Below are 14,639 nucleotides of genomic sequence, written 5' to 3'. Positions count from 1 at the left end.
ATTTGTTATTTTTATTAACTTTGCTTTTCTGCTAAAGCATTATCTGGACAGCCAGACTGACTTATTCAGTCCACAGCTTGACTGTCCCCGGTCTGAAACTTACCGGACCAATCACAGCGTGGGGGGCGGGATCTTACGACGCGTCACCCATTACCCATAATACAGCAGCTCTTTTTCTATAATCATAACAGTTGAACTGCCACCTGCTTGATGTTTTAACTGCTCGCAGTTTATGTTCTGAATGAGCGAGAGGAGTCTGACTGCAGACCTGCAGGGGTGAGGTCCCCTGAATCTGACCGGATGTTTATTCGAAGCCTTTCAAAATAAAAGCAACGTTGATTCGAGTGAGCACGTATTTTGCGTATTTTTCTTTCCGTCTTTATTCTATGCATATTTATATATATATATATATATATATATATATATATATATATATATATATATATATATATATATATATATATATATATATATATATATATATATATACAAAATCATTGTGACCACTTGTTGGGTTATTCTACAGATAATCATTGCAAATCAGATGTGCAGCTGTTGTTATGGTCCTCTTAAAACAATATTAACCTGCTCAAAACATGCATTGTTTTACTCCTGTATTTTAATTTAATGTAATTCACAAAAAGGACAGCTATTAGTTTAGTTTGCCCTACAAACTAATTTTGAAACAATAAATCTCTGTAAATACACTTAAAGGCATACTATGCAACATTTTTCAGTTAATTAATGTGCTCCATACCGTTTTGGATAGCATTACCAGGGTTTTCGACCTCTCCCCTGAAGTCCCAAAAGAGGGTCAAAAGACCCTGAGTCCAAACTGACGACTCTGGTGGCTCAAATTAGCATCCCTTGTTCAATTGTAAATAGGGCCATTGCCTGAGGAATCAGCAGGGGGGGAGGAGAGCCAAACTCACAAAAGCATTCCACACTTCTGTACTGTCAGGCCAGAAGGTACGTGTGAATAGTCCATGTTGGGGGTGGGTGCAATCTATGATGGAGGCAGCTCTACAGTAGAAAACTAACCAAATTAGCAACACGGGTTGGCGTTCAAAGTTACTGCAGGGCTATCATTGGATGGGGTTAAATAATAATAATAAAAAAAAGACACATTTTACTGTAGGCAACCCGTGTTTTCCTTACAAGTTTTCCTTGAAAATTAAGGAGCTGTTTGCTGATTTCATACATCAGAACACCCAAGAAAACAACTTTTATTTCATTAGATTATAATTGCACTGCATTTAACAAGGTCCCCTTTTTTTACTCTGACCAGTTTCCCTGTATCTAGTGAATATAGCATCCCCCAAAGAATAAAAACAACCAACACTATCACTTTACAACTATTACCCTGCAGTATGGATAAAACTAAATACTATAATAATAAACAATTGTTTGTTATTAGCAAAGTGCAGCATTTTTGGGATACAAAATCTCTAAAACCATCGTGTATGGTTTATTATGTATGTATGTTATATTATAAATCAACTAGCTGCTTGGGAGTCAGGGTAGAAAAATAAGCCTACTCTGTGCTTCCATCACAAACAAGGTAGTTCTGAAAATTATTTTAAAGAAGGAGATGTTTGTCTGAGTGATACCCTGTCAGTTTAGGCTGATGACCATGTCCTGGTCATGTCTAATTAGGCCCCTCTCTTTCCGATTTCAATCGAACAATAACAAGCTTATTGTTTCAATCGAACAGTAAGTTTTGTGTTGACTAGAATTTAGTAATTAAGCATTTTTTTTAATCTAGGAATATCAGGCCCTGAATACAAATGCAGTCCACACTTTTTCAGATTTGCCTTTGAAAACCACTTTTTAAACCACAGAGACTTTTCTATTCACATTACGATTATGCACTAATTTGTACGAGTAAATGTCATAAAATACCAATGAAATACACTGATGTTTGTAATCATAATTTAACAAAATGCAAAACAGTTCAAGTAGTACGAATACCAAATTGTCCAAACTGCCATTGCCTCTTATACGTTTGTATATTTCTCATGCTGGAATTTCAGTCCTCTTGACTTAAGCCGGGCATACACTGTACGAGTTTTTCCCCTTTTCGGGCCGATTCTTCAGTCGTGCGAGCATTTTTTGAATCGGCCGAATTTCAGCTTGATCGTAGAGGGGGGGAGGAGGGGGGACTGGCTTCTCACGACTACCTCCAGATCAGGAATCGGACGATCGGTGAAAATCAAACATGTTTGAAATTCAGTCGGCTGTCGTGAGGTTTTCATGAGCGCATCCTGCTGTTCAAGCAGAGCTACGAGGGGGCGCCCTCCCCTCCTCTCCGTCCCCGCCAGCGGAGGGAGGGAAGCGGGCGTCCCTGAAGCGACCTCCGCCCGGCCCGCTCGCGGGGGCATTGGGGAGGGCGGCAACGCGCTGGCCGCCTGTTTCGGCACTCCTCCGCTCGCGGGGGGGTGGGGTGGGGGGGCGACCTGCCGTGCCGCGCGGCCGCCGATGCGTCTCGTCCCTCCTCTCTCCCCTCCGTTCCCCCGACGCCCGGTGCCCCCTGCGGGCTTTGCCAGAGCTGGGCTCGAACCCCTGCTCTGTCACCTACCGTCGCTCGCCTGCCTCTGCCACCACAGCGAGCGGTCCCAGAGGGGACACGACGTACAGTGTGAGCAGTCCGGTCTTGTCCGAGCGTCGCGCTGCACAGATCGTGAGCGGTGAACTTTTTAAACCCCGCGGTTCCCTCGCACAGTTTGAGATGTATATAAGTACCACGACTGAAAAACTCGTACAGTGTACGCCCGGCTTTAGACACAAATACTTCTGGTCATTGCTCACAGCTGTACCTGGCAGTTAGTAGGGAGTTAAGCTTCCCCCTTCCTTTTGTGCACCAGTAATGGCCTTATTTACACAACAAAAGCACCGGTTCACAACTGCTTATAGGATGCTAATTAAAATCCTTCAGGTCAGTCGACCCGTCTCTGGGCTCCAAAGGTAGAAATGTTAAATGACCCTTCTCTGGTAATTCTAGTGTTAAATGAGTCATTTCAGGTTGAACTAAGGTTTTCTCGGCCGCCCTGGTGGTCTGTGGGGGAAATACCGCACTTGCAATTTCAGGAGCCCTCGGCCCGCACCCACAGGCTCAAAAGTCTCGTGCAAGACCGCGAGAGTCGGTCTTGCTTTACGGCGAGAACTCCATGTGTTTTTTCCCTGCTATTCACTATATGCACGCGCGAAAGCAACAACAAAGAACCGCAAGGTATTTTTTTTATTATTAATATTATCTTTTTTTTTTTTTTTTGAATGTTGGCGAGGCGGTAGCGTGAGTTTGGTGCGGCGGCTGCCTCGCCAAGATAGCGCTGCGGGAAACCCTGATGTTCATACTTTCACTGTGTTAGTCATTGTTTGTACTGCCGTTTTTTTGACTTTTCGTTGCGTTCGCCTATCTGCTAAGCTCAAAACAACCGCGCCTGGCTTGACAGAGAAACCAGAACAGCTGAGCATCTTTATGACAGTGCACTTTTACTTTCGCCCTCTGGGGGGAGCCTCGCTGGAAAATCAACCCCGGTTGCATAGTATACCTTTAATGTGTGATGGCAGACTACTCTTTGCTTCTGTACCATTATTTAACATTTAAAATGTAGCCCCCTGCACTGTTGGACCCATTTAAATATTGATTTACTCAATTCTTTTATATAGGCATATCTTATGTGTATATTCTAATAATATTCTAAAATTATTGTTTTTGCTTTGTACTTACCTGTGTTGCCGGACCACATAGATTTGCTGATGGTGGGTGTGAGGGTTTGTGATTTCAAATTAACTTAGCTTTGTATATTTAAAGTGAATTACTGAATACCTAGATGCATGACCCAGATAGCCAATAACTTTTGTTACAAAAGAAAACAGTAGACACAAAAGAAATGTTCAAATTTCTTTTTATTTTCTTTTTGTTCATGGGTTTTCATTGTAGAATGAGCAGATTCATTGCTCTTTGTACTCACAGTACGCCAGGTACCCTCTTTTGTTCATTATCTCTTCACAGAAGAGCCACATATCCTCGTTGCTGTAAAACAAAAACTTAAAATGCTCCAGAATATGTTCTTGCTCCTCCTCATTTGGATCCATGGTGTCATCAAACAGCTTTGCCATGTCCTGCACATGCTCCTCAGGTTGTGTGCTGTTCATGTTTAAAGTCTCAGGCATCTCCACTCTGGCTGCAAACAATTGTGTTATTAACCTGCACCCACTAAGATGCTTCTTTGCAGCGATGCAACACTCGGACCACCGCTCTGGTCTGAAGAAAAGAAATGAAAAGAAATGTGACAGCTTCTTTGTCAGAGCATGCTGATAATTATATCCAGAATAAAATCATGCAAAAACATCTTAGTTAGGGACCAATGGCAAAAAATAAGTAAGAACACTCCATAAATAGTGTTTATACTCTCTTTCTGGGTGCAAGTGGGCACAAACACCACATCAGCAACATTCTAAAGTTTTCCACTTTTCACTTAACCTTTCATTATCTGCTATTGATTTGGCTCACATAACTCACATAAATGTTTACTTGTAGAGCAGAGAATCTGATTCTGAACTTTTCCTTTTTTAACGTGACTGTCTAAAACTGTACATCATAAAAATCATTTAATAACAGTAAGACACACAGAAAAGTAAGGTATCAGGTGTTCTTCACTGCAACTCGGATTCCCTTAATTTTACTTCTCACCTTTTTACTAGCCAAACCACAACCTGCCAGAAGTTAGTAGCATTGGCTCATACTTATGAGTACAAACACAGACAAATGCATTATGCTTACCTTTAAATTAAAGGCCACCCTTCCTATGTGCCTCTTAGTGGTTTGAATTTTAGGCACATAGGAACGGCATGACGTGCACTATTGAACTTTGGGTGTAGTAACGGGAGTTACGATTGAAATATGCATCTTTAAGAGACAAATAAGGCAGGGGTCCCCTGACTCCTGTCTGTGCTCGGGAAAGGTGGGTCTTCGGTTCTCCACAATCACTATCAAGCTATTTCCTTCTGGATAATTTTCACCTAAACTAGTGCACTCTCACAAACTCCTACAGGTGCTGGGTCCCAGGTATTAAATGTTCACTTATATATAGAAAGGCTATAATTTATTTATTTATTTTCTTTCACCTTCTTTTTTCAGGTATCACATTACACATGTCAGCTTAAATAATAATACATATGTTTTAGCAATGGCATCAAGGTGTTACTCGATTGTATCTGTTGCTTTATGTCTGTTGAGTTGTGCTGTTCTTTTTGCGTCTCTTTCCAGGTGATGGAGCAGACAGAGGACGTTTTATCATTCTCTTCCTTTTATCTCTTCTTTCTTTCACCTCTTCTCTTTCTTTTTTTTTCTCTTCTTGTTCTTCCTTTACTCTCCTACTTTCCCATTGTAGTGTCCATATAATTTGAAATTCTCCCTGCAGGAATCACAATAAAGCTATTTACATGCACAAATCAAGCGGAGCATTATGGCGAAAGCTGTTTGCTCCACTTGTGAAAGCAAAATCTGTCGAGCTCTATTTGGCATTACGACATCAATTCTTATTGCCACATTGCTAGACAGGACACTGGGAAAAAAAAAAAAAGAGACAAATAATGTTGTAATAACAAAAAGCAAATTACACAAAATTACGTGATATATCTTCTTTTCTTGGTCTTTATGTAGGGAAATGGCACATTTTGGTGAGCACTGTCTATACGATAGCATTGCTAAAACTACCCAAAAGTCCAAGTCGTTTAATATGTTGAGTTAAACCAAAGTTTCTAAGTGTGTCACACTTAGATGCTAGATGTTTTCTTCTTTAGAAGAAGAAAACATCTAGCATCTCTAAGAACCTTGTGGGAGAACGTGTTATGATGGTTTGATGAAACCAAAATTGAACCTTAGGGACATTGTTTCACTAGTAAGGAGCACACCACAAAGATATGAAGGTTCATTGAAGGAAAGGTTCAAGGGGTTGGAACACACATGGCACAAAAATCAATGAGTTTAACAAAACTGAAACACCAACAAAAAACAAACATTTGACTTCATGCTTTTACTCAAACAGAAGCTGCTTCTGCTTTCAAAATGCTCTCTGCCTTGGAAACGTCAGGCCAGTGTTAATCCTCGTTTTGTCTCTTTCCTTATCTGACAACTTCTTTGCCAAATACCATGTTTTGTGTTCATTTTTAAGTTCTATCCAAAATAATGAATTATTGCATATTGATCTTTTAAGGCAAACTTTGGAGCAGGTAGGACAATCCCATTTCCCCCCTCTGCTTCTGTTCAGGTGGGGTTTAAATGCCACAGTTCCAGTTGTCAGTGGGTCCATGGAAATAATAGAGGCAAAGTTCTGAATAGAGCAAAGTAGAGTGATGTGCGGCTGAAATTGTCAATGAAAAAGCGGTATTGGTCCCAGGATGCATTTATCCAGAGGATTCAGCCCATTCAACCCATACCATTAATCATTAGAGGAACTTATTTTTTCTATATACCGTATATGATTAATCCTGTTACAGATTAAACCAGCTAAAAACATATTGCCAGATTTGTGCTTTTTCCCCCAAATATTTCAATAATATTTAAGCTAGGTGTGGTGTGCAGGAAAGCTGAAACTGGTAGGAGATAAAGCAGAAAAAGTGACTGCAGATGGAGGAAGAAAGAGTAAAAAACACCAAAAGCGCACAGATTTACCAAGACAATTTACTTCCATCACAAATTTTAGATCCTAATGAATATTTTACTCATTTGCCTTTGTCTCTTACTACTTTTAAGGTACAGCTTTTTTAAATCCCTAACTGAAGACTGAATTTTTTTCTAGAAAAAACAGGCTTGATTTTAAGTTACGGTACTTACTGTCCAAGTTAAATTGTAATTTTTGCTACTTCTAGCTGTCCTAATGTTATTTTGTTTATAGTATTCTAACACAATTTATATAAAAGTACATAACTCTATTCCGTATTTACCAGCTATAATTCAGGTACTTCCTGCTGTTTCTCTCGTACTGAGTAAGTAAACTGCAATGCCTTCAAATGTAATCATTTCCTGGACTTATTTTGTGTGCGTGTGTTCTCTATTAGCCTAACATGTTTGTAAAAATTACAGAAAAAAAAGACATCTGATTGTTTTCATTACTGTAAAACGCCAAGTGAGTAGAGAGACCCTGCATTATAAAAGGCAATTTGATCCAATGTTCCCAAAAGAGGCTGAAGTGCTTCTGGGATTGTTTCATCACGGTGCTATTAGGCAAGGCGATGGAGAGCAGAGCTGGATGCAGAGAGGGAGGGATGGTCAGATATGGTCACAATATTACAGCTAATTGTAAGTTTGATGAGCTTGAGCTATCAATCTGTCACCATCATTAGCCGTTTGAGTTTTTGGGCTTTTCATGTTTCTGTTGTTTACTGTTTATATGCCCTAGTTGCTGCCATTTTGTTTCACATGTTTGTGGATTGGATTGGTTCATTCTTTGTACATTATGCGTTGTTTTTGTTCGAGTCTTTGGCTCAATCCCTTATAGAGCAAAGACTCTTTACCAAAGCGGAACTGCGTAAGCGGCTGCCATGATCAGCGCTGTCCAAATACTGCAGTCAGTAAGGAAGGAGGTACGAAAAGCAGCCTGCATGCTCCTTCCCTCAGCTAGTTTTGCTAAGGAACCCCGTAACGTTCCTTACTGGCGCTAAGAACTCTTTAGGTATCCCGCAATTCTCTGTGTGGCATGACATATCAGCACAGCCCCCTCATGGAAATCAATGAAAATGTCCCTAGAGAAGAGGTTTCGGAAAGCTGTAGGCCTGACTCGCATCATCCATGAGTTAAAGGCTGTCCGAATTTGGCACAGCAGTCTGAGGCTCCTTTCCAATCCGCTGTAGAGTTCTTTCTGTTGACCTCATGAAAGGTCAATAAACAGGAGCTAGAAGCTCTTATTAAGGGTATTCAGATGGAGCCCTAACATTTGTTTTTCGCTTCAGTTCCTGTTCATTACACTCCATGATCATTTGTCTCAACTGTTCCTCATCTCCACCTGATTGCCCCTTTTTAAGCTCTGTGGTATTCATTTCTGCTCTTCCCTGTGAGCCCTTTTCTGATTTAAACATGACATAATGTCAATAAAAAAACTTATTTAGACATGAAAAGTAATGACGGTAGTTTTGCTGTCTTGTTGAACTGTTTTTAGATATTTATGAGTTTGATTGTAAATTAAAAAAACATCAATGGTGAAAAATGGGGTTGATACAGCACGGCAGTTTAATAGATTTATTAATAGAAACCAGGAATCTGGTGCTGGCAGGGAAACTAAGCTGGAGGCCTGATCGTGAAGATAGCTGGTTTACTTCACTGCTGAAGTGACGGGCTGGATGGGAAAGGCTTGATCAAAGTCCAGGGGGCAGGATTGGGTCACACATGGCAGAGCAGCGATGGGCAGACCAATCCAGAGGCTAAGCCAGGCTTGTTGTCGTGGTACAGGGTCCAGGTCGAGGTCCAAAAAACAGACGCCCATGATGAAAATCCAGGAGGGTTTATTGTGGTCAAGACAAGGGATGAAGGAACACTGGACATCTACTTGCAAAGGCTTTCCATAATTTGGCGCTGTCCTGCTGTCTGCAGTGATCTTCTAAGGACCCTGAAGCCGGTGCGTGGAATGAGCGCAACGGAGAGGCAGTGAAAAAGGTTTGGTGACAACAGGCTGAGGAAACGAGGCAGGATACAGACAGGCCAGAATCACAACAGCTTGATCTGTACTATTCACAACAGCACATTTTACCATACCATGTTACTGTGCACCCACCCACCCCTGAGATGTCCCCCCTTGGCCGTGGACACAGTCACTAAAGACTGGACCCTTGAAACTTCAACCTTCAAAAAGAAAAAAAATTATGCCATTACAATAAGTTTTTAATTAGTCTGAAGCAAGAAACTGCGGTGAACATGATGCGAGAACTTCCACACTTTGCTTTATTTGGTTTTAGGTGGAGATGACTGGAAAAGGAGTCGAACAACACAAAAAAACATCGAGCCGGGATCGGCAGCGCTATAGAAAGATCCAAAAGAATGAGAACACACATTTCTGGCTGCCTTGAACATGCTCAACACATTCAGCCACAGGACGTCCTCAGATGTGTGCCAGAGCAGCGCCAGCTCCACCGTGGCACTGATGCCATCAGCCAATGGCGGCCAACCCCAACGAGTCCGCTTGGCTCATTATGTGGGAACTGATGGTTTTACTGTTTTCTGTAGCAGACATAAGGGGATTTCATTGCTGTCGCCTACGGAGGTGGATTAACAGGTGCTTCCCGAATAAGATGTCTCACTTTACAACTGAGAAAGGGGCAAAGAAGCTCTGAAGAACAACACCAAGCTGGAAGTTGGTGTATTTTCTGTAGGTAAAGTTAAATTGGGAGAATATAAGTTATTGACTTATTGTTCACAATTGGACACTTTCTAGAAATTTATTGGCTTGTTTATGTGGTCCGTGATGTATAAAAGTTCAGATTTCAGAGTTGAAGTGATGATGTTACATGAACACAGTCACAAACCTGCCGTGAACTTTCACAGGTGTTAGGAAAAAAAAAAAACAGATGTTACTTCATCTGATTGTTAATTAAGCCACGTTCACTGATTAGGAGATGTTAAATCAAACTTGACAGATCTCATCAAATGTCAGGTCCTCCGTTCTCTGTGGGCGGTGGAATGCCATCTGCTGTCTGCTCTAATTGTTTCTGGAAAACTTGGTGTTGACTTTTCCTGAGTTGTTGACGTCGTTCCCTCTGAAAGAAAAACAGACATGAATCCATTGGAGGAAACAGAGAGAGAGAGAGAGAAACCATGCATGTGTTGACTGACATGTTCACCCACTAGGCGGGGTAGTTTTATCCTTTTTCTTTGCTCAAAGTCACACATTTGCCATTTTTAATTGAAATATATTGTTAGCCAGACAGTTTAGATCTGCCCTTGTGTGTCATCCTAAACCAGGCCTCACCAACCTTTTTGAAACTGAGAACTACTTCACTGGTGGTGTGTCATACGCAGGGCTACCAGTGCTGACCTTTAACTAGTTCACCTTAACTTTATGTAAAATAAACACATTTTCATGCTTTGTTATAAATATCACCATTTTTAAATCTATGTAAATGCAAGTGTGAATAAACAGGGAGAGTAATGGAATAAAATAAAGTTTTAGATGCAGCTCACTGGTGGATTGTGTTTTTTTTTTTAGATCAGGCTGGGGGGGGGGGCACATGTGGTTCTCAGGGTCTACTTGGTGCCCATGGCCACCATGTTGGTGACCCCTGTCCTAAATTAACAAAACTTTTAACTTGAGCACATTTTAGTGATTATTATCACACAACAAAATCTTGTACATAACAAATCTTCATAAGTGGAGTTCTGTGCAGAAATCATGATCCATTACAGACATTATTGTAATATTCTGTAGTATGAGCTGCATCTCAACAAATTGTAAAATCATTTAAAAGATCAGATTTAGTATTTAGATTCTATACACAGAGTATGATATACAGTATTTCAAGTGTTTGCTTGTGTATTTTTAAGATTGAAAATGACTTACAGGTAGTCAAAACCTGAAACCAGCCTTCTCAGAAAATGTAAATAGTGCATCTAACTAACAAAAAAAATGATTTTTCATACAGAAATGTTGAGCGTCTGAAAATGCACTGCAGTGGAGACTTTGTCAGGGCTGCTTTTGTATGAACTGATGCTTGAATGCAGCGTGGCAGGTGTTCAGGAAACCCAGCCTACATGGTTGGTTCTGGTGACTCTCATCTTCTGCTTAATAATAGTCCATAGATTCTTTAGTTAAGGCCGGTTTACTGACCAAACATGGTAACTAAATAAGTTAATTAAAGAAGGATTGCTGGAAATTGAAATCACCATCTTGGTCCTCTTGGACACACTTTACTTGACTATATTCTAAAAGCTGCGGTGGTCCAGCTGCTTGTGCATATTTTCTTCCTCACTTTTTCCTTCCACTCAACTTTCCATTAACGTGCTTAGTTATAGGCAACTTCTTTAGAAATGATGTCTGGACACCTGACAAGCCAACAGTCTTCTCAACAATTATTTACGCCACAGCTAACGATTCAATAATCATCCAAATGAACAGAAACAAACAGGCGAAATACATCACTGTGTGTTTCTTGAATTTTTGGTGTCTGGAGTTTTTCTTTTTGAACTAAAAATTTTGAACTAAAATTTAACTTTAACTTTTAAACGATGTTGTGATTTATTGACATGCACCTGTACTCTTCAGTCATTTAGAGTAGGCTTATGAAAGGTTATATATTGCAACCTGGAGCAAATAAACATCATTGCATTTCATGAATATTTTTTATTCTAAAAACAATTATAGAATGTAAATAAATCTCCCCTGTTTGTCCAACTTCATCCGGGCTGATCTACAGCCCACGGCTTGAGGTGCTCTGTGTTCTCGTTATGGTGGAAGTGTTGCATTATGGATGAGAAGGCAGGTAACTTACAACGGGGCTCGCTCAGCAACGTGCGATACAAACCTGAGATGCTTTCAGCATTTGAAACAGGAGACATACGGGAGAAGATTCAGAGCGACATAAATTTGGATGTATTCGTTGTACGTACTGGTTCATCTGAAACTTCTGGGTGACCCTGTCCTCCAGCGTTTGCCTTAACTCGGTTTTCTGTCAGAGAATAAAATAAAATACTTGGTATAATTATAAAACGGGTATCAGGATACAGACTTAATGAATAATCCATGCACCGGCCCTAAGCGGCAAATGCTTTGTTTAGCATGGAGGAGATAAATATATTTCATTATCTCCATCTGTTTTCACACAATCAAGCTGAGTTGGGGTTTATTTTCCACTTTAAAGTTTATGCCTACACAAGCTCATTAGAATCAGCTCCACAAGGTCGTATTTATACCTTAATTTGCATGTTGCTGAGCAGCCTGTCTCTATTCAACAGCTGGTTATACTGCCATCCCCAGCCCACCTCGCCCACGCAGCTCTGCCTGGGCGCCGGAGGGGGGGCGTCAGGCGCAGCTCTGCATAAATAGCTCAGATCACTCGTGGCCTCGGGAGAAGTGGAACCCACACCAACGTACAGGGGGAGATAATTGGACCTCGGCCTGTAGTCTCCAATTCCATCTGGACCTGGTGAGAGTTGGAAGTTGTCAGGAAGGAAACTGTTGTGATTTACTATCGATGGTAACCGTGGTTCCATTCAGAAAATACAGGCAGATTAGCTGTGAGATTTCAAATAGTCATTTCATTCATCAAGAGAAAAAGCTGTTCAACCCCAACTGGCCTTATGTAAAAATATAATACCCCCAATTGTTACTGATTAATTAGCTATGACTGATCAATTTTTTGGTCATCTGAGCCAAATCCAGGAGGTCTAAAACAACCCAGAACCAGGACAGCAAAGAGCCATTTTCGTCTTCAGTACTGCTGAACGAAAAAATGTCTGCAGTCGTAAAAGTTTCATGACCCTTTAAAAAAAAAAGATAACACTTTTTTTTCTCATCATAAATGCCCACAAAAAACAGAATGAATATATATTTTTTTCCTTCATGTCCATGCAAATTATATAAAAAAAGCACATTCTCTGAAACAAATTAGAAAAGACAATGACATTTTCCCAGCATCACTTGCTTAATTCTGCCGTAGAAACTCAAATAAATAAAAATAAAAAAACTGACAAATACAGCCTGTTCTATTAGCTTAATATCTAAAAACACTCCTCAATCCGTCATCATTTCTGACTAAAGTTATTAAGAGCAGAGCCTAAGGAGTCCAGTGTGGCTCTGGACACACAGGTTGCAGACCCCTGCCCCAGAACATCCAAAGCACAGCAGGCTCCATACGGCCCGGTTAAGGTTAGAGTTCAAGATTCAGCACTAAGAAAGAGATACTAGACATAAAAAATGCTTCCACAGGAGAGTCCCAATACCAGAACTAGTGTTGGCCCACAGGAACACAAAGACCTGTTTCATATTTTCCAAATTATTTTTTTTATTAATTGTTTGCTAACGAGCACTTGAGAAAAGAACACAATACATCAGTTAAACACGGGGCTGATACTGTGATGGTCAGAGGTTACTTTGCTGCTTCAGGACCCGAATGACTTGCTGGAAACCATAAATTTTGCTCTTTACCTGCAAAATCTCGACAGAGAATTTCTAACCATCTGTTCACGAGTTAAAGCTCAAGCTTTAAGGTTTATGCAGCAGCAAAAAAGCGTAAAGTCCACCTCTGAATGGCTTAAACACACACACACACACACACACACACACACACACACACACACACACACACACACACACACAGAAAATGAAAGTTTTGGAGTGGCCTAGTCAAAGTCTCAAAGTAAATCCCTTATAGGTGTGATGGCATGACGTTGACTAGGCAATTTGTGGTTGAAAACTCTCCAAAAGGCTGAATCAAGACATTCCTGCAAAGGAGAGTAACTCAAAACTCCTTCACAGGGTTGTAAAACACTCAGGCTGGCACAAGCTGTTATTGGGATTAGTGCATCATCATCACTATTATTATTATAATTTACTCAGTTCATCTTTGTGTGAAATTAAAATGTCTTTGACGGTCAGACACAAGTAAGAGTGTCAAAAATAGCAACAACAGAAGCTCTAGTTGAACAAGGAGGAACTCCACACAAATTTTATGTTGATCCCAAAATAACAAATAAATACTGAGAACTGTATGTTAGACGGAATTTACTCGATTTTGGCCATGCAACATTATTTCCATTTTTTCGTTTTTACCAAATCATTTCAAGGTTACAAAAATCTTTTTACAGTATCGGTAAAGCAACTTTTTCTCACTTCCTGTGTGACTGACTTATTATTTAGTCATAGTTTAAAGTCTTTTGAGACTTAAAACTCATTTGGATGCTTGAGAGACACATAATTCATCAGTTCTGGTTATAAAGCAAAATCTCTTCCCTGGAAAATGTATCCTTTGTAACATATAGATTAAAAATGCGGCAAAGGAAGCATGTTGGAGTGTTTACCTCCATTATACATTTGCTGCTCAAGATATTTAAGCAAAATCTAACCAATTAGGGAGCTTTATGGAGATGAATATTGTTTTTCTAATCACTTCTGAGGTAACATTGGTATTATCTTACAGCTACATCAAAGCTACACGGCATGAAAGGCACGCTGTCGCTCAGGTTTTCCTACCTGTGAAAAGGATCCTCTGGCCGTACTGCGGCTCACCTGAGGCTTTATTACAGTTCTGCGTCATTTCTACCTTATTATATTATATCTGCTGCTTAGAAAGCGCTTTCTGACGCCCTGATGGACTGACAACATGAGCCCGGCAGTAAGTTCTGCCCATGGGGCCGTGACTGCTTGTAATGCAACCAGCAGTTGTCATGGTGCCATTGCCTCAGGCCTGATTACCTCCTGGAGCCAGGAAACTTGCTTTAACTGTTCAGCTTCCAGATATCTGCGATGTTGTTCAATCAAATAGATTTGCAAGGGGAGAGAAATGCCACATCGTCACATTTATTTGTCTAATGCGTGCTTGATTGTTGTGCACTAACTAAAAGGAGTAGTTGATGAAAGGTGAGCATATTTACAAACTTTAAAAGTCCCAAAGGCTATTGGAAGAAAACAATGCTATGACATGGAGTAAAA

General features: G+C 40.4%; 1 protein-coding gene across 1 annotated transcript; it reads right to left on the bottom strand.

Moving 5' to 3' along the window:
• Positions 1-8,867: 8,867 nt before the first annotated feature.
• On the bottom strand, positions 8,868-14,389 carry LOC105931912 (uncharacterized protein C4orf45). The gene is made up of 4 exons (XM_012870806.3): positions 14,181-14,389; positions 11,903-12,132; positions 11,600-11,658; positions 8,868-9,753 (listed from the first exon to the last, which is right to left on the bottom strand). Exons 1-4 carry the CDS (start codon positions 14,242-14,244, stop codon positions 9,696-9,698), a joined length of 411 nt encoding a protein of 136 aa, XP_012726260.2. The 5' UTR covers positions 14,245-14,389; the 3' UTR covers positions 8,868-9,695.
• Between the last annotated feature and the right edge of the window lie 250 nt (positions 14,390-14,639).

Source organism: Fundulus heteroclitus, chromosome 23 (genome assembly GCF_011125445.2).
Source record: "Fundulus heteroclitus isolate FHET01 chromosome 23, MU-UCD_Fhet_4.1, whole genome shotgun sequence".
Lineage (NCBI taxonomy): Eukaryota > Metazoa > Chordata > Actinopteri > Cyprinodontiformes > Fundulidae > Fundulus > Fundulus heteroclitus.
This window is presented reverse-complemented; position numbering and strand designations above follow the sequence as displayed.